Source organism: Schistocerca gregaria, chromosome 3, assembly GCF_023897955.1.
Source record: "Schistocerca gregaria isolate iqSchGreg1 chromosome 3, iqSchGreg1.2, whole genome shotgun sequence".
NCBI classification, from domain to species: domain Eukaryota; kingdom Metazoa; phylum Arthropoda; class Insecta; order Orthoptera; family Acrididae; genus Schistocerca; species Schistocerca gregaria.
Genome location: NC_064922.1, coordinates 538,431,853 through 538,452,566, shown reverse-complemented (window position 1 = coordinate 538,452,566; position 20,714 = coordinate 538,431,853). Strand labels below are relative to the sequence as shown.

The 20,714-nt window shown below is 43.0% G+C and overlaps 1 protein-coding gene across 2 annotated transcripts in view; it reads right to left on the bottom strand.

The window, feature by feature from the left end:
* The window catches only part of LOC126354444 (1-phosphatidylinositol 3-phosphate 5-kinase-like), a 294,219-nt gene that overhangs the window by 241,625 nt on the left and 31,880 nt on the right, over window positions 1–20,714 (bottom strand). For both annotated transcript variants that reach the window (XM_050004130.1, XM_050004131.1), the window contains exons 2-4: window positions 16,551–16,657; window positions 16,299–16,394; window positions 2,799–2,988 (exon numbers count right to left, since the gene is read on the bottom strand). In XM_050004130.1, the coding sequence (XP_049860087.1) occupies window positions 2,799–2,988; window positions 16,299–16,394; window positions 16,551–16,657 (393 nt within the window). The remainder of the gene's footprint in view (window positions 1–2,798; window positions 2,989–16,298; window positions 16,395–16,550; window positions 16,658–20,714) is intronic.

Below are 20,714 nucleotides of genomic sequence, written 5' to 3'. Positions count from 1 at the left end.
TGTGACTGTGTAGCTTAAGATCTGAAATTAAATATGGATAACAAAGATTATTATTATATTATCAATAAAGCATACTCCCACATATTTATATTTTATTTTTCATTCGTTGAAGTTACTAGAGATCACAATATAACTTTTCTACGCACACAGTTCTGGAGACACCCTCATTATTTCACACTCACAGTCATTATTGTCTGTCTCATTAGGAATACAGATGGAGGCTTGTAAAAATCCAATTTCATACTCTGATGTCAGTTCTCGCTAAAATGAATTTCAAGCAAGCGTTTGACATCAGCCAATTTCTTAGGATTGACAAGGTTGTTGCACAGTGGTTGAGTGCATTGAGCAATATAGGTATCCTTTTTTGTTACATATTTAAAGTAGCCTAAGTCAAACATGTAGTAGTTCTCACCTCTTACAAGTACACTATGTGATCAAAAGTATACCAGACACCTGGCTGAAAATGACTTACAAATTCGTGGCACCTTCCATCAGTAATGCTGGAATTCAATATGGTGTTGGCCCATCCTTAGCCTTGATGGCTCTTGCAGGCATACACTCAATCAGGTGCTGGAAGGTTTCTTGGGGAATGGCAGCCCATTCTTCCTGGAGTGCTGCACTGAGCAGAGGTTTCAATGTCGGTTGGTGACTCCTGGTACGAAGTCGGCAATCCAAAACATCTCAAAGGTATTCTATAGGATTCAGGTCAGGATTCCGTGCAGGCCAGTCCATTATAGGGATGTTGTTCTCATGTAACCACTCTGCCACAGGCCGTGAATTATGAAAAGGTGCTCAATCGTGTTGAGAAGCGCAATCACCATCCCTGAATTTCTCTTCAACAGTGTGAAGCAAGAAGATGCTTAAAATATCAATGTAGGCCTGTGCTCTGATAGTGCCACACGAAACAACAATGGGTGCAAGCCCCCTCCTTGAAAAACATGACCACAACATAACCATTGCCGCCTCCGAATTTTACTGTTGGCACTACACACACTGGCAGATGATGTTCACTGGGCATTCGCCATACCCACACCCTGCCTTTGGATCGCCACATTGTGTACCATGATCTGTCACTCTACACAATGTTTTTCTGCTGATCAATCGTCCAATGTTTACGTTCCTTACACCAAGGGAACAAGCAAGGTGTCGCTTCACATTTACCGGCGTGATGTGTGGCTTATGAGCAGCTGCTCAACCATGAAATCCAAGTTTTCTCACCTCCCACCTAACTGTCATAGTACTTGAAGTGTATCCTGATGCAGTTTGGATTTCCTGTGTGATGGTCTGGATAGATGTCTGCCTATTACAAATTATGATCTACTTCAACTGTCGGTGGTCCCTGTCAGTCAACAGACGAGGTCGGCTGTATGCTATTGTGCTGTACGTGTCTCTTCATGTTTCCACTTCACTATCACATCGGAAATTGGGATGTTTAGAAGTCGGGAAATCTCAAGTACAGACGTGTGACACAAGTGACACCTAATCACCTGCCCATGTTCAAAGTCCATGAGTTCTGCGGAATGCTCCATTCTGCTCTCTCACAATTTCTAATGACTACTGAGGTTACTAATATGGAGTACCTGGCAGTAGGTGGCAGCACAATACACCTAATATGAGAAACATATGTTTTTTGAGGGTGTCCAGTTACTTTTGATGGTGTAGTGTATATTGTCCTGGCTGTTGGTAGACGTCTTGAGCATGTCTCTCAAACAGGGAGAAAACTGAAAATGTGAGGCATTCAGAGGCTTCAGGATCCTTTCTGCTTCAGACTTTTATCTGTGCTATTCATTTTAAAGTATATCTTACAACCTAATAATAGCTACCGCTGTAAATGTCTCAACAGAAGCACTATTAACACAATGCATGACAATGTAATGTCTTGCTACAGTTTAACAAATGAAAAACAATGGCTGGCAATCACATGGAGAAAATGCATTCTCTGACTGCTCAATTTGGATATAGCAGGCTTCGCTTCTCAGACTGTAATGGATGATCACGGAGATTAGAGACTTTGCTTCTAACACCAGTTTTCAGCAGGTAAATAAAACCATTTACAGCTGCTTTTGCTTCTTTAAACTGATGGATGCTACTAAAAACCATCAAGGAGAATCCCTATCTGACAAAGTAACTTAAAAAATAATAAAAAAATGAAGATTGTCCACTTTGCTTCTAGGTACTTCAAATGTAACGCAACAGATGCCATTTTATATGCTAGCACTACTGCAGGACACTTGGTAAATGTGAAACAACCTAAAAGCCATTTTGTAAACAACAATGAAAGAAAAAGTTTCATAAACTCAAGCTAAGCAAATAAGAAAATGACCAGTCAACACACAATACTAAAGTTAAAATTTTTGTCTCTCCTTATTATGGGTTCACAAAGTCTCATTCAAATGACACATACGCAACAGATTTCCCCCCCCCCCCCCCCCCTTAAGGAACACACTGCCATTCGACTGTTTTATTGCTTATTTAAGTACAACCCAGGTTTTAGTCTTTTATATCCCTTTCAAGTATTTGATTTTATGTCTTTAACATATATTGCAGGACACTTAACATGTTGTCCAGGTATATATGTTAAAGAATAAAATCAAATACTTGAAAATGGCATGAAAGGCTGAAACCTGGGTTGTACTTAAATAAACAACAAACAGTCAAATGGCGGAGTGTTCCTTCAAAAAATATTGTATGACAGTTGCTCAACAAAATCAAAAACTACTCAGCAATGCATAAAATGTTCCACTGCATTGGACATAAAGCTATACACTCTTAAAAATATAATGAACTTATCAGCATACCAGTACATCCCATTATCTTTCCAGGAATTTCTTGATTGCAACACCGAGAACAAAATATCTGTCCACAAACACGGCAATGATGTTTTCTACGAAAAGTGGTGAATTTTTCACCACAGTCATAACATTCCTTACTGACTGAATCAGGCATCCAGTATTGTTTGAGGTCAGTATCCTTATATGACTGCAATCCCTAGAAAAAGATAAGCTTTCATAAGTTAAACTACAGAACTCTTGTGTGACCCAATTAATCATAAGTAAACAATGGTGATTATAAGGGTACGAACAGTTATAAATAATAACAACTGTGATATCTCTTACACATTATCACTTTTACAAATTTTTCCAAAAGTTTTACGTCAGTATTCTGATGTTACAGTTACTGTTACCCTTACTAGCGAGTAAATTTCAATCCTTCTGAAGATTAAGTTAGTAGATGTTTACATGTAATTGGACAAAAAAAATTTCATAATGGAAGAATATTTCTCTGGAATGCCCTCTGTAACAATGTTTCTTAATTTTTCAACCTTTTCTCATGATAAGTCAATACACTTTTCTAGTGAGAAATAAGTTTACTGAAGCTACCACAGAAGAACTAAATATTTTATTCTCCAACCAACAGCTACAATGTGCATCACATCAGAATGTGTGTGTGTGTGTGTGTGTGTGTGTGTGTGTGTGTGTGTGTGTGTGTGTGTGTTTGTTTGTGTCAGAGAGAGAGAGAGAGAGAGAGAGAGAGAGAGAGAGAGAGAGATTATGAGCACTGCCTACCATAGGACTGAATGCCATCTGATAACAGAGCAGGCATGTGACCTGGTATGGTAAGTGAAAAGTGGTGTAGTGGTGGGAATCATTTTAGTGGCAATTCGAGCAGTCGATGGGGAAATCCACTGACGTAAACTACTTTGACAAATGGCAGACTGTCGTAGTCAGCAATGCCCTAGAACAAACATTTGGAAAGAGCAAAGCTGGTAACCTGTTCACATGCCACTGTCATGAGAATTAATGGAAGTGGTTTAAGAATGGCAAAACCACAATTAGGCAACTAGGTGTTGGACATCCATGGCTCAGCACAGAATGTGGATGTCAGAAACTTGCCTGCTCTGTAGCAGCTTTGAGGACAAAGTACAGTGCTGGAGTAGTCATAAGTGTTTCTGAGCTCACCATTCAGCATTGTTGAATATGGAGCTTCGCAGTAGACAACCCAATGACTTCATCAATTACTGCAGTGTCTACAGGATCATTGAAACTGAACCATGGATGAATGAAAAAGTGTTGCCTAGTCGGATTAAACACATTTCTTGTTACAAAAGGTTGGTCATCATGTCTGGGTACACCATCATACAGGTAAACAACTGCTCAAAAAGCACATCATATCATGGACATGGGCCATTGGGGGCAATATTATGCTATCAGAGACAGGTAGCTGTGCTTCCATGGAACCTACAATAGTAACCAAAGGCACAAAGATGGCAGTGAACTACTTGGACATTACTGAGAACCTAACACATCCCTTCATGCCTATGTCTTCCATGACGGTTATAGCATGTTTCAGTTGAGTAATCGTCCATGTCACAAGGCCACAATCACACTACAGTGGTTTGAAGAACATGATAGGGAACTCATGTTGATGTCTTAGCTACCAAATTTGTCTGATCTGAATCAAATGCAACACACATGGGATGCTGTCAGGCAACAGCTCCATGGCCATAAACCACCAGCCTGTAATTTGCAGGAATTGCACAACCTGGGCACAGGCAATTCATGCCAAATCTACCAAGGACTTTCCAAATCTATCACACATGGAATTGCTGCTGTATTGCATTTCAAAGGTGAACTACCATGCCACTAAGCAGTTGGTCGTAATGTTTTGGCTCATCAATGTATACATAATGATTAAGAGTTAGACATCAGAATATCCTGTAAGTTTACATTTTAAATACCATTGACAATTCACGAAATAAATTTCTCTTCTTATTCTCATTTGGCACACTATTACAGTAGAACTGATAGGCACTATGAGGGTGTAGCTGTAGTCACTAAGGAGGGTTAGAATTCACAAAGATAGTAAACATCACCATGCAGAAGTGTAGATGATTTTGAGATCTCAACATAAAGAATTCTGAAATTAAATTTAATAACAGACTCAGTGTATCAAATTCCATAAAAATGTCTGAAGTACTTTAGAAAAAAAAAGAATGTTACATAAACAACATAAGTTCAACAAAATGTGAGATTATAAAGAAGAATTTAAATGGTTTGAAAAATAATACAATAAAGTGTTCAGAAACAGTAAGATTCAAATACTAGCCATTACTGTTAAAGAAGAACTCTAAAATATCAATATGCCAGCAGTCAGAGAGAGATTTTTGTCAGGATATGAAGCAAACTACTGCAGAACTTCCTGCTATAAAGAGAAAGTAACGCAACAGATCTGGAAGAAAATGACAAATGTGCATACCCACTAAAACAAAGGAAAGTTAAGGTTGGAAGAGCAACAGTTTTATGAAAAGGACAGATTGCTACTCACAATAAAGATGACACGCTCAACTGGATACAGGCACGGTGAAATTACTGGAATGTCCAGAAATAGCTGTTATGTGTGTGAGAGATGTGAATGCATGTGTGTGTGTGTGGTTTTTTTTTTTTTTTTTCCCTTTTCTTGTCTGCAACTCAACAATCATCTCTACTGTGACGAGTAATCAACCCATTTCATAATACTGTTCAAACCCACTAAAGGATATCTATGAATACAATCTTACAATAGCTCATTTGACTGGCAAAACTAATGCATAATATTGATAGATACCAAAAAATTCCACAAATAAAGTAAAACAAATAGTGTAAATAAAATAGAAAGAAACTTCCACATGGGAAAAATATATTAAAAACAAAGATTCCAAGAATTACCAAGCGGGAAAACACCGGCAGACAGGCACAAGAACAAAACACACAAACACACACACAGAATTACTAGCTTTCGCAACCGATGGTTGCTTCTTCAGGAAGGAGAGGGAAAGACGAAAGGATGTGGGTTTTAAGGGAGAGGGTAAGGAGTCATTCCAATCCTGGGAGCGGAAAGACTTCCCTTAGGGGGAAAAAAAGGACAGGTGTACACTCGCGCACACACACACACACGCACACATATCCATCCGCACGTACACCTGTCCTTTTCTTCCCCCTAAGGGAAGTCTTTCCGCTCCCGGGATTGGAATGACTCCTTACCCTCTCCCTTAAAACCCACATCCTTTCGTCTTTCCCTCTCCTTCCTGAAGAAGCAACCATCGGTTGCGAAAGCTAGTAATTCTGTGTGTGTGTTTTGTTCTTGTGCCTGTCTGCCGGCGTTTTCCCGCTTGGTAAGTCTTGGAATCTTTGTTTTTAATATAAAACAAATAGTGTGCATCATAACAATGGAAAATGTGAAAAATCAGGAAAACCAATGAAAAAACTGTAAAAAATTCAAATTAAAAAAAAATTATACATATTCAGTGTTACTTTAGTGGGACAGCTAAAAATTTAACACAAGGGTCTTGTGGAACGTAAGTTCCTGTTGCTTCCCAAGATGGGATGAGTAGTCAGAACAGATGTGTATGAGGGGTAGTAGAGGGGGGTATGAGACAATAACGTGGAGCCATTTCAGTGTTGCTATGGCAGAAATTATTTCAGAGAGCCAGAAGAAGATAATAGTAATAATACTATCTCCCATAAACAGCAAGCTTTGTGCAGTTAGGTGGTGGTAAGTGTTTAACGTCCCGTCGACAACGAGGTCATTAGAGACGGAGCGCAAGCTCGGGTTAGGGAAGGATTGGGAAGGAAATCGGCCGTGCCCTTTCAAAGGAACCATCCCGGCATTTGCCTGAAACGATTTAGGGAAATCACGGAAAACCTAAATCAGGATGGTTGGAGATGGGATTGAACCATCGTCCTCCCGAATGCGAGTCCAGTGTGCTAACCACTGCGCCACCTCGCTCGGTCTTTGTGCAGTTATTAGGTTTCTGCACTGCCAGAAGCAAACTCCAGCAGAAATCCACCACCAATTTTGCCATACATATGGACTGAATATTAAGACTTACAGTGTGCTCAGATGATGGTGCAGACTTTTCACTATAACCAATGTGAACAGCAAAAGCAGTAATGGTCAGGATAACATGAAGGAAACACTAAAGGCTGTTAATAACTAAAGGATACACACTGAACAGTGGTTAATGTGATAATGAGCAGGGTTTCACAGTACTTAGCTCTGTAAGAACTCTTTACAGTGAAGCATCTTTATGTAAGTGTTACTAACCTCAAAGGTGTTAGCAATTTTAAAAATTCTTGAGAGATATGTACCATGAGAATATACTTATGTATGTATAGAGTACTGGAAAAATTAATGGGTCAAAAAACCTAGGTAACTCAATAAACAAGAACTGAATGTCAACTATTCTCAAGGAGGAGGAGGAGGAGGAGGAGGAGGAGGAGGAGGAGAAGAAGGAGGAGGAGAAGAAGAGAAAGGCAGTAGGAATATTTTCTGACCTAAAACAAAACATTTGAGATTGTCACCAATACTCCTCTTCTTACTATGCTTGAAAGTTACAGAAGTAGAGGACTGTAACAATACCAGAGAAGGAAAGCTGCTACTCACCATATAGCAGAGATGCTGAGTCACGATAGGCACAATAAGATTCACACAATTAAAGCTTTCGGCCATTAAGGCCTTTGTCAGCAGCAGACACACATACACAGTGCGTGCACATGCACGCACTCAAACAAACACACACACACACACACACACACACACACACACACACACACACACACACACACAAATGCAACTTGCACACACATCTGCAGTCTAGGAGAGCTGAGACCACACTGCGAACAGCAGCACCAGTGCATGATGGGAGTGGCGACTGGGTGGGGGTAAGGAGGTTGGGGCGGGGAGGGGGAGGGATAGTATGGTGGGAGTGGCGGACAGTGATGTGTTGCAATTTAGACGGAGGGCAGGAGAGAAGGTGCGGAGGGAGGAAAGGGTAAGTAGCGGAAAGGAGATAAATAAAAGAAATTAGAAGACTGGGTGTGGTGGTGAAATGACGGCTGTGTAGTGCTAGAATGGGAACAGGGAGGAGGCTGGATGGGTGAGGACAGTGACTAACGAAGGTTGACAAATAGAGGATTATCAAATGAATGGATTGATTTGCTTCTTAAAGATTATAAACAAACAAAAGTAAATATATTAACAGGGCAAATAACAAATAGTTTCAGAATATCAGTCCAGAGTGACTCAATGATCTATGGTCTCTCTCTCAAGTCAGTAATGCAATCACTTTTGTTGTTATTGTTATTAATCATTTGAACTTCCATGTTGAAACAAGTAAAAGAGTTGAAGTATTCTTTTGGTTAAGTCACAAAGCAATGTAAAACAAAGCATATGATCACTGAAAACATTTTGTAGACACAATAATCAATAGTACATAACCTGAATAACTAGGAGGAATCATGACTTTGTTTCTTGTGCTGTATATTTTATTTGCAGATAGAACCCATGGCATGCACAAACGATACCATTGGCATTCCCTATTATCAACAGGGGCCAAATGGAAGTGATTTTGCTCAAATACATGGCTGATTGCTCAATACGGAGGAGGAGACCAGTCAGCAAGGTCATTGCAGAAATCAAGGGAAGAACAACACAAACAGCAAAGTCCAGTCCAGTCGAGAGAAAGGGATAACATGCAAACAAAGAGGGAAAAAGGATGTCAGTGCAGCAGGAGGAGGAAGCCACAGGAGGAGGTTGGGTAGAAACCGGGAGAGCAGGGGTGCTCCAGATACGCTATGTGCTGTGTGAAATCAGCACTGCCACCAACCCATCCTGACACCCACACCATACCATTATCACAGTACAATGGGGACAACACAAGGGGAAGAAGACACAAGAAAAGGGAAAACAAAACAGCACAACAGACCAGATAAAATATAGGGAAAAGGATGGGAGAACCTGGCTGGTGTGGAGGCAAGGTCAAGGCCTCCATACCAACACTTGCGCTAACTGAGGGATTCAAACTCCAGAGGCAAATTCAAGGACTTATATCTGAAAATACAAATGACTTTCATGAAGAAAACCGAGGACAGATGTAACCGCACGAGGGTCATCCACTAACACCTGAGACAGCATTGGTTGGCTGACTTGGGGGAGGGGACTGAACAGTGCTGAGACAAGGAAGGTGAGAGGGCATATTTAGTGCAAAGGTTCATTCAGCAAAATATGGATCACTGTGAGGGGATCCACATAACTACAAAAGGAGTGGGGAGGGGGTGGGGGGGTAGGGCAAGCAAGGGGTAGCTCACTGCTGAGTAAAAGCCGTGGGTCAGTCCAGTGTGGATAACACAAAGATGGCAGAGGATGGTAGATTCTCACTTAGAGAGGCAGTGGGAAGGAGGTCACAAGAGGGGGAGAGTCTCCTTGATGATGCGAATTTTATTAGATGGGGGGTAGCCTCCCGAGAGTCAGCCCACAAATTTGCCCCCACAGTGGTCATGGAGAATGGGAGACAAATGGCCGCTCCTCCCCACAGCCAAATGATTAGCAAGTTCATTACCACTCATGGCCAGTATACCACCGGAATAAGCAGCATCATCTAGATCAACAAGAAGGTCATGGAGGCAGAAACCATAGAGTGGTGGGATAAGTGGGCATCAATTCCACAGTACTAACACATGGCAGGCAAGAGACTGTGTTCCATACTAACAGAAGACGTGAAAGCATATCATAAAATCGGCAGATTTTGAGGCATGGGTATAAAAAAAATGGCATCCTGAAACCCACATTAAGTGCATCCAGAAAAAACAACGGAGCAAACCACTAGAGCGATGGAGGCTTTCTGAACCCAGAAGAGATCCATCACAATCCACGGCCAAGGAACTAACCAACAGAGGGGGGGGGGGGGGGGGGAGTTAGAAGGGAATGTGGGGAAGAGGACAAAGAAGAGAGATGGAAGTCTCAATGGTGAGATGAACTCATCCGAGAGTGGGTAGTGGTTGGACAACAGCCTGACGCTGTGAAAAGAATAGTATAGGAGGGGTGAGCAGAGAAAGAAGGGATAATGAATGCAAAGCAAATCAGGAGCTGGGACAGACAAATCAAAAGGGGTAGGATGCCAGCGTCAACCAGGAGACTATTGAAAGGGCTGGTGCTAAAGACACCAGTGGTTAAACGGACAACACGATGGTGAAGCAGGTCCAAAAGGAGCAGTGCAGAAGTGGCAGCTGATCCATAAACCTGACAACCATAGTCCAGCTGAAACAGAACTAATGTCAAGTAAAGGCAGAGAAGGGTCGAACAATCTGTGCCCCAAGGTGTGTGGGCAAGGAAGTGAAGAACATTGACTTTACAAAAACAGCCAACCTTCAGATATCAGATATGGGGTGACCATATAAGTTTGTTGTCAAAAAGAAGACCCAAAAAATATAACTGGGGGACCACAGTCAGATGTTCAGATGTCAGATGTTCAGCATGTTCAGCATTGAGCAAGAGCTCCAGATCAGGAGGGACTGTAGTATGGCAACAGAAATACACAACCCTCGACTTAAGGGGCGAAAATTGAAAAACGAGTGATTATGTCCACGTGGAAGCGTGCCGGACTGCATCCTGGAGCTGTCATTCCACATAGGCACCACGTGGGAGCTAGTCCAAATACAGAAATCACTCACATACAGAGCAGGGGTGACCAACAGTCTGGCAGAGGCCACAAGTCCATTAATAGCAATGAGAAAACGAAGGACACCTGTGGAATGCCATTCTCCTGGGTCCACAGAGAGCCAAGAACAGTGCCAACATGGATTGTGAAGGATCGGGACTGGAACTGACAAATGAAAATTGGGAGGGGCTTCGTAAGACCCTGCTCATGGAGCATAACGAGGATGTGATGGTGCCAAACTGGGTCATAGGCCTTACAAAGATTGAAGAAAACTATGATGGCGGTGTTGAGGAAAAGTCTTGCTGAATTGTGGTTTCCAATCAAAGCAGATGATCAGTCGGAGACCGTCGCTCCTGAAAGCTGCACTGGCAAAGAGATAAAAAGTTCCTGAGATTCAAGGACCCAACTGAGCCAACAAACCACCATCCATTTAAGTAACTTGCAGGTGACACAGGTCGGGCTGACTGGTTGGCAGCTGTCAAAGGACAATGGATCCTTGCCAATCGTGGGTAATGGTGGTAATGGCTGTGCTCCACAACACAACTGGCCAATGGTGAACAAGGTCTGACGTTGTGACAGCAATGCCGGCAGCCTAGTGTGGCAACAGGGTCACTGGGAGGCAGGAAGGGAACGAGAGAATCAATGGGAAGTGGTCACTATCACAGAGATCACTGTGTAGTGACCAGTGTAAGAAAGGAAGTAGGGGGGAGGGGGGTGGGGCAGCAATCAAATGATCAATGACAGAGAAAGGGCCATATGCAACACTAAAATGAGTTGGAGAATCACCATTAAGAAGGCACAGGACATGGAAAGCAAGAAATTGGTTAATGAGGAGCCTCCGACCAGATGGAAAAGCACTGCCCCACAAAGGGTGATGGGTATTAAAATCCCAAAATGGAGGAAGGGATGGGGGAGATGCTGAAGGCAGGGAGTTAGGGCAGCAGATGTAGGTGGCCTGTCAGGAGAGAGCTCGAGATTGGAAATCATGACCGCAGAGTCCAAGTGGACTTGAACAGCCACTGCTTCCAATGGGGTATGAAGTGGGACCTATATACTAACAATATCCATATGGACCAATGTACAGACACCACCAGAAGCCCTCAAAGGGCCGACCTGGTCCCAATAGAAAGCATGGAACCAACTAAGGGTTGGTGAGTAAGCATCAACAAAATGAAATTCCTGGAGAATGAATCAAGATGCCGAGTAAACGGCAATAAGGGATTACAACTCTGGGAGGTGATGGTAGTATCCATTACAGTTCCATTGAATAAGCACAGAGTGGGTAACCAAATGGAAGGCAGCTGGGCCACCTGGTTCACCATCTGTCACCAACAAGGACAGGGTGACATCCATAAATAAGAGGTTAGACTCAGGTTGCATGAGGGGAGGTGGCACCTCTGAGAGCACCAGGGGGACATTGTCCTGTGACTTACATTTCCTCTTCTTATTCTTCTCTTTTATATGTTGAGGGGGGCAGGGTATAGAGGGAGGCCAGGCTTCTTCAAGATCTGAAATCGAAAGAGACAGGTGACCTTGGGGAACAGAGATTGTGTGTACCATGTCCAAGTTGTGGTAGCAGGCCTACGGCTTCAACCACTACAGGGGAAGGTGTCCCAGGAGAAAGGCCAACCTCTCCCGGGTGCTGGAGAAGGGGGGCACTTCTTCAGCCATGGAGGGGGAGAGGCACATGGAGGGGAGGGCATGGGAATCACAGGGGAGGGGGAGAGGAGAGGGCTTTGGGACTGGTGTAAGGAAGTGGGAGGAGGGAGTAAGGATGTAACAGAAACATAAGTAGAAGTCATCGACACAGGGTGAAATCAGTAAAATCTCTGACATGCATCAGTGCAAGTTAAACAATCCAAGGACTTAAAGTCTTGTTTCTCCTTTTCTTTCTTATAAGCCAGGCAATCTGGTGAGCATGAAGAGCGATGATCATGAGAATTAACACATATGGATGGCAGAACGCAGGGGCTCCCCTCATGGAGTGGGTGTCCAAGTCATCACAAAAGGAGTCTGCCGTACATCAGGAAAATGTGGCTGAAACATAAGCCTTGAAAGCACCACAGGAGTGTTAGGATGTATGGCTTCACATCACACTCATAATGCATAACTTAGACCTTCTCTGAGAAAGTATCTCTCTCAAAAGCCGGAATAAAGGCACCGGTATCGGTGCGACTGCCCTTACGATATTTTTTCACACGCTGAACAAAATGAATGCCCCGTCATTCCAGATTGTCCCAGAGTACCTCATCAGTTTGAAGGATCAGATCCCTATGAAAAATTAGTACCTAGACCATATTCAAAGACTGGTGAAGTGTAAGGGCCACCGGGGCTTCATCAAGATGATCACAAGCACAAAGAGCTGCAACTTGGAGAGCAAAAAAGTTTTGATCAACGATCAACAGGGAACCTGACCACATCTTCCTGAGGGTCCTCACTTCACCAAACTTGTCTTTGACATTATCCACAAAAAATAATGGTTTCATGGCACACAATGTGTCCCCATCCATCCTAATACAGACTCGGGTAGCGAGGAAAGTGTTTTGTCCCAGGCTGGAGAGCCTGGCCCTCCTCCCAGGGTGTAGTCAGAGAAGAGAAGGTCAAAGGCTCATAAGAAGCAGCATTCAATGATCCATTACCAACTGAAGAGACAGCCATATAAGAACCATCAGATTTTTGGAGATTGATATATTCCATACACAAAGCATCCACCCTGGTATCACCCACTCCAATCAGGGGCTCTACACACGGGCATCACCCAGTCACAGCAACAGCCATCTGGCACAATGGCCACACCACTCCTACGCATCCATGGGGAAGCAATCATTCAGGTATCAGAAGTGTGATAGCTGTGTTGACAGGGGCTCAGCCAGATGGGTACATAAGAGCCCCAACACACGGACTGGCTACATGTGCTGATGACCTAGCAGGGAAGAGGGGAGCTGTGTTAGGGAAGGAATAGGGGAAGCAAGGGGGTAGAGGAATCCACACTGTAGACACTAGGGGGCAGGGGGAGTTCTTTCCCAAATAGTTCACACTACAAAGAGAAAATTTAGAAGTCGAGATCTAACTCCAAAGGGGGACCAAAAATGCCAAAAAGGAACGGTGAAAGAGAAAAGGCATGGGGAACAAAGCCACAAGGAATACAGGAAACACGGTGGATAGCTAGGTCGATATAGTAAGAACCGTGAGAAGGGGGAAGGAGGGGGCAGTGGGGGAGGAGTGAGAATGGGGAGGGAGGGGTACGGAGAAGAAGTGCAGCCCGGGAAGGAAGAAAAGGTTGTAGTAGCTAAGGGCCCTGTGGGAATCACATATGAATTCATGAAAGAATTGTGAGCCACCTGGGGATGCTCAAGTACATGATGGATTCATGACCCAACATGACGAACTCAGGTGTAAAAGGTGAGGAAAAGTGATATGATACTTTCTTCTTCTGGGAGTGAGTGAGACTTATTGGAAGTTAGTTGAGAAGTAGTAGTAGTGGTGAATGGGTTCACTGTGTATCGCAAGCAAAAGATTGAGGTCTCCTGGAGTGGGAAGTAGCAGCAACTGTGCAATTGTCTCCCCAGAGCAGCCAAACACCATACACTATATGCAGCTAGCACTTTTCATATTCATATTCATATTCATATTCATATTCTTTATTCACCATCGACCACCTGAGGTGGAATAGGCAATTTACATGGATATAATATAACACTTTCCTTGAATAATATCTTAAAGCTAAATGAACATTGCAAATAGTACCCATAGATGCTAACATACACCATAACATAAGATAAACACATTCAGTGACATCACATAATGAGATACTTAAAAATTAATGTCAATTGATTTTATATTCATAAATTCTGTTATATTGTAAAAAGGATTGATTAGTAACCATTTTAGTAGCTTGCTCCTGAAGCTACTTATGTGAGCCGACCGAGAAGAAAATGGAAGTTTATTAAATATTTTTATACTATTGATTAGATGGGCATTTCCTGTTCTTGTCAGCCTGTGCCTAGGTATGTCTAATTTTGTTTTGCCTCTGGTATTATGGTGGTGTATGTTTTCTCTCATTTCGAAATCTGCTATATTGTTTTTTGCATACAATGCTGAGGTGTATATATAAAGATTAATAACTGTTAATATTTTCAGCTGAATAAACAGTGGCCGGCAGTGCTCTAATCTACCAGAATTGCTCATTGCCCTTATCACTTTCTTCTGAATTTTTAGAACTTCAGTGATGTGAAGAGAGTGTCCCCATATCAGCAGTCCATATTCTATATGTGACTGAAAGAGTCCAAAATAAATAACTCTTAAATATTCTTTTGTCACTAGGCTTCTCAGTTTCCACATTAAATACATAACTCGAGACAATTTTGTGCAGATATGGTTGATGTGTGTTTCCCACGTTAACTTAGAATCTACATGAATTCCTAGAATTTTAACTGCTTTCACCTCTATCTCTTTTGACAATCCAAGTATAATCTGCTGGTTTTTATCAGGATTGCAAAGCAGTGTATTTGATGAGAACCAATTTAGTGCCGCTTCCAGGCCATCTCGCATAATATCTTCCAGAACTGACATGTTCTCATGCTGAGCAAGCAAAGTTGTGTCATCAGCATAACAGATAACAGTATTGGGGACACAATGGGGTAAATCATTGACTGCAATTATAAAAAGGAAGGGCCCAAGGACAGAACCTTGTGGAACTCCTGTCTTAACATCTAGCAATTGTGAGTCTTTGTTTCCGACAGAGGCAAACTGCTTCCTATTGTTTAGGTATGATTCAATTACTGCCAATGCAGAGTCTTGTACACCATAGAATTTGAGTTTTGCAAGTAAGATATCATGAGAAATGCAGTCAAATGCCTTACTTAAATCGCATAAAAGAAGTGATGCTTTATTTTTATTTTCAAAGGCTGTTATTACTTCATTCACAATTGAAAGAACAGCATTGGTGGTATTTCTTCCCTTGCGGAAGCCAAATTGACTATTAGAGAGTAAGTTATTTTGGTAGCTTTGGGTACAGTAGAACCACATATACTTACCATGAACTTCTGTAATCTATGTCACATTGTGGACAGAGTAAATAATTGCATGTGGATAGTTGCTACAGATTCAATCCTCCCTATTCTTTGTATTTTCAATTAGATCCATTCCTGAGCAAGTCTCTATTCACTTTTAGCGAACTAAGTCCATTTTGCCTACCTTCATTTCTTTCCATTATTATTAAATATTGTTCTCTCTTTAGAATAGTGAGACATGGTGGGTACAAATAAATATATGAGAACTATAGTCTGCGATGAACTGACAATTTACAGATCAAATAATGGACCAGTACAGCAATCACTCACCATATAGTTAAAACATTGAGCTGCTGACAGGAAAATTAACAAGATTGTGCCATGCCAGTTTGTTACACCAGTAAATGCCTCCGAACAACACATTTATTTTCTACATAAAACACATCAAACAAAGTTTTGATGCAGAAGCATGCCATCAGAACTCCAGTTTGTTGCAAACACGAAGAATAACATTCTTTTTCATTTTTATCCCCTTAACAAAGAAGTAACAACTGGTGAATTTGAAAGACCATTGTCATCTACTACAGTGAACTGGAAGTTCTCCAAAAGGTACAATAAAAAAATAATAACAGGTTCAATCAGACAATGGTTGAAGCAATACTAATGTAATATTCCTCGAGTTCCATTCTGGATACTACATCACAGACATAACTGATGCTTTTTACAATCACAAACACCTATTTCATAATGTAATATTAAATGCAAAGAAACTAAAAGAGAGATTCCTCTGTGTGTAAAAGCATCATACTAACTGTACTTTTGAGGGCAAGAAGATTACTTATTCTCCTCAGGACATTTGGTAAGCTTCTTCCATCTGTTACATCAATGGTAAATGGTGAATTTTGCTCCTGAAATAAGAACAAGATTAAAAACACTAAAATAATTTAAAACCACTTCAATAACTAATTAATGATAGAAACAATTACGAGAAATAAGATATGAAATACTGCACAACTAAATCATTTTAAATAGTTCTCAAGGCTATCTGAAAACAAAATGCATACCGGGTTTGGATTTTCCTGCCAATCAGGAGAATGAGAAGCTGACACTTCATCTGTAGATTGAGATTCTGTAGTCTGAACACTGCTAGTTCCTTCAGATGTTGCTTCACCTGTAATGAACCAAACCATCACACTTTTTATTGACATTTTAAACAACAATCTAATTCAGTATTTGCAGTGGGTAGTATATTCTATTATGCTAAACATTTGCTGAATTAAAAAACTGTTGTACACTTTTTCTTCCTCCAGGGATAAGTTAAAACTGAAATAGATTATGCAACAGATGTCTATGTAAATTAAATTAACATACTGGTATGTCCAAAATGAAAATGGTAATAAAGTAATGTTTAAACTGTCTTGTGTGTATGGTATGAGTAAATAGTGTAATGTAACAGACCAAGCTTAACCAATTGAAGTACACGATATGTTAATAAACTTCCCAATACAATGTAATTTTGCTCTGTAAACATATATTTATGATTATGTCTTGATTTTAGGCTTACGCTTATCATTGTATAACTGTACTTGGAACAATAGCTCACATACAGAATAATGTGTGGCAATCATATCTTATAGCATGAGAAAGCAATATTATTATGTAAACAAAATTAACATTTCTAGTCTTCAGTAAACACTGGATCGCCTTCATTTGTATAGAATGGTACAAAGTAGGCATTAGACTTAGCATTATTGTAAACAATTAAAATAATTACTATGGAAACTTACGTCCTGTAATACCAATGGTTAAGGAAATTTATTTTACAATATTTAGCTTACAAAAACTATGAAAGTCATCAAACAGTTAACTGAAGATACTATTATGTTAACCACTCATCTTGATGACACATATGAAATAATTTCTATTAATCTCTTTTCTTTGTAAGCTACATAAAATATTAATTGTAATAGTACCAAAAATTGAATGCATTGCCAAAATTCTATATATGGGACAGAATCAGGCCAAGATAAGTCAGCCAAGGTTGTTGCAAAGCAGTTGTTCAGTAGTTATTAATATTAGTCAAAGTTCAGTTCTGCCTGGAACAGTTCCATCCTCCATCACAGTGGGACCCACCTTCTCTTCCTCAAAATCACCCTCTTGGTTCATCCCTATGAAATCCCCAAACCACCTTCCCTACCCTCTGGCTCCTACCCTTGTAACCGCCCCTGGTGTAAGACCTGTCCCATGCACCCTCCCACCACCACCTACTCCAGTCCTGTAACCTGGAAGTTGTACACGATCAAAGGCAGAGCCACGTGTGAAAGCACCCACGTGATTTACCAACTGACATGTCTACACTGTGAAGCCTTCTATGTGGGAATTACCAGCAACATTCGCATGAACGGACACAGGCAGACAGTGTTTGTTGGTAATGAGTATCACCCTGTGGCTAAACATGCCTTGGTGCACGGTCAGCACATCTTGGCACCATGTTATACCGTCTGGGTTATCTGGATACTTACCACTGACACCAACCTATCAGAACTTCAGAGATGGGAACTTGCCCTTCAATACATTCTCTCTTCTTGTTACTCACCAGGCCTCAACCTCCACTAATTTCAAGTTGCCGCCGCTCATACCTCATCTGTCACTCAACAACATCTTTGGTTGGTTGGTTGGTTTGTGGGGGTTAAAGGGACCAGACTGCTACGGTCATCGGTCCCTTTTTCCAAATACTAAAAACACCCACAGAGGATAAAAACGATCAACAGACGATAAGACAGACGACACAGAACAAGAGAAACATAGACAAAGACCAGACAAGACGAACTAAAATCACACAGAGTGTGACGGTGGTTGGCCGACCAAACAAACAAAAAGGGAAAAGCCAACCACCGAGAAACACATGAAAAAAAAAAAATCAGACAAATCGTAGGCCATAGGCCAGAATCAACACAAAAACACACACTTACATTAAGCGATAAAATCCCCATGCCCGAATAAAACGCAGAACTATGTCAGCTATGGAAGAGTCGTCAGATAAAAGCGCAGAGCGCGTATCAGACAGCGCAAAAGCCTGCCTGAGCACAGTTAAAAGGGCGTACTCCAAAAGAATATGGACCACCGTCAAGGACGCCCCACAACGACAAAGAGGGGGATCCCCACGACACAGTAAATAACTGTGCGTGAGTTGGGCGTGGCCAATGCGGAGCCGACAAAGGACGACTGATTCCCTGCGGTTGGCTCGCATGGATGACCGCCACACAGTAGGCGTCTCCTTGATACGGCGGAGTTTGTTTGGCACGGGCAGGTTGCACCAATCAGTGTCCCATAAATCGAAAACTTTGCGGCGTAATAATGCCCGCAAATCAGTCGCCGGGACCCCAATCTCCAGAGATGGTGCACTAGTGGCCTCTTTCGCCAGGCGGTCAACAGTTTCATTTCCGGGTATCCCAACATGGCCCGGGGTCCAAACGAAGACCACAGATCTGGCGCAACGGGCAAGAGTATGCAGGGACTCCTGGATATCCATCACCAGACGAGCACGAGGGAAACACTGGTCAAGAGCTCGTGAACCGCTCAGGGAATTGCTACAGATAACTAAGGCCTCACCTGAGCAGGAGCGGATATACTCTAGGGCACGAAAGATGGCGACCAGCTCAGCAGCGTAAACACTGCAGCCAGCCGGCAACGAACGTTGTTCAGAATGGTCCCCTAGAGTTAGTGCATAACCGACACGACCAGCAACCATCGAACCGTCGGTGTAGACAACGCCAGAGCCCTGATACGTGGCCAGGATGGAATACAAGCGGCGTCGGAAGGCCACCGGAGGGACTAAGTCCTTCAGGCCCTGTGCCAAGTCGAGCCGAAGGCAAGGGCGTGGCACACACCATGGGGGTGTACGCAGAGGGGCCCGGAAAGGAGTTGGTACAGGGAAACGCCCAAGCCCGTAGAGAAGCTGTTTGACGCGTACGGCGATCGGACAACGCAACCAGGGCTGACGTTCTGGCAGACGGACGACTGACTGCGAAAACAGGACACGATAATTTGGATGCCCGGGCGAGCTAAAAACATGGGCAGAATAAGCAGCCAGTAATTGTTGGCGTCGTAACCGCAGTGGAGGGACACCTGCCTCCACAAGTATGCTGTCCACAGGGCTGGTCCGGAAGGCACCAGTGGCAAGGCGTATCCCGCTGTGGAGGATTGGGTCCAGCAGCCGCAATGCAGATGGGGATGCTGAGCCATAAGCCAGACTCCCATAGTACAGACGGGACTGGATCAACGCCTGGTAAAGCCGTAGTAGAGTAGATCGGTCGGCGCCCCACCCAGTGTGGCTCAGGCATCGCATAGCGTTTAGATGCCGCCAACACGCCTGTTTAAGCTGCCGAATATGAGGCAGCCAAGTCAACCGGGCATCAAAAACCATCCCCAAAAACCTATGTGACTCCACTACTGAAAGAAGCTCGCCGTCAAGATAAAGCCGCGGCTCCGGGTGAACAGTGGGTCGCCGGCAGAAATGCATAACGCAGGTCTTGGCTGCCGAAAACGTAAAAACATGCGCTGCAGCCCAAGACTGCGCCTTGCGGATTGCGCCCTGTAGCTGACGTTCAGCAGCTGCAATGCCAATAGAGCTGTAGTAAAGGCAGAAGTCGTCAGCATACAGCGAAGCGGAGACAGAATTTCCCACGGCCGCAGCGCGCCCGTTAATGGCTATTAAAAACAGACACACACTTAGAACAGAACCCTGTGGCACACCATTCTCCTGGACTTGGGAGGAACTATATGAGGCCGCGACGTGCACGCGGAAGGTACAATACGACAGAAAATTGCGGATATAGATCGGCAGAGGGCCCCGAAGGCCCCATCCATGAAGCGTAGAAAGGATGAGATGACGCCATGTCGTATCATACGCCTTCCGCATGTCGAAAAAGACAGCAACCAGATGCTGACAACGGGCAAAGGCAGTACGGATGGCCGACTCCAGGCTCACCAGATTGTCGGTGGCGGAGCGGCCTTTACAGAACCCACCCTGAGACGGAGCCAGGAGGCCCCGAGACTCCAGTACCCAATTCAAGCGCCGGCTCACCATCCGTTCAAGCAACTTGCAAAGAATGTTGGTGAGGCTAATGGGACGGTAGCTGTCCACCTCCAAACGGTTCTTCCCCGGTTTCAGAATGGGGACAACAAGACTTTCCCGCCATTGCGACGGAAACTCACCCTCGACCCAA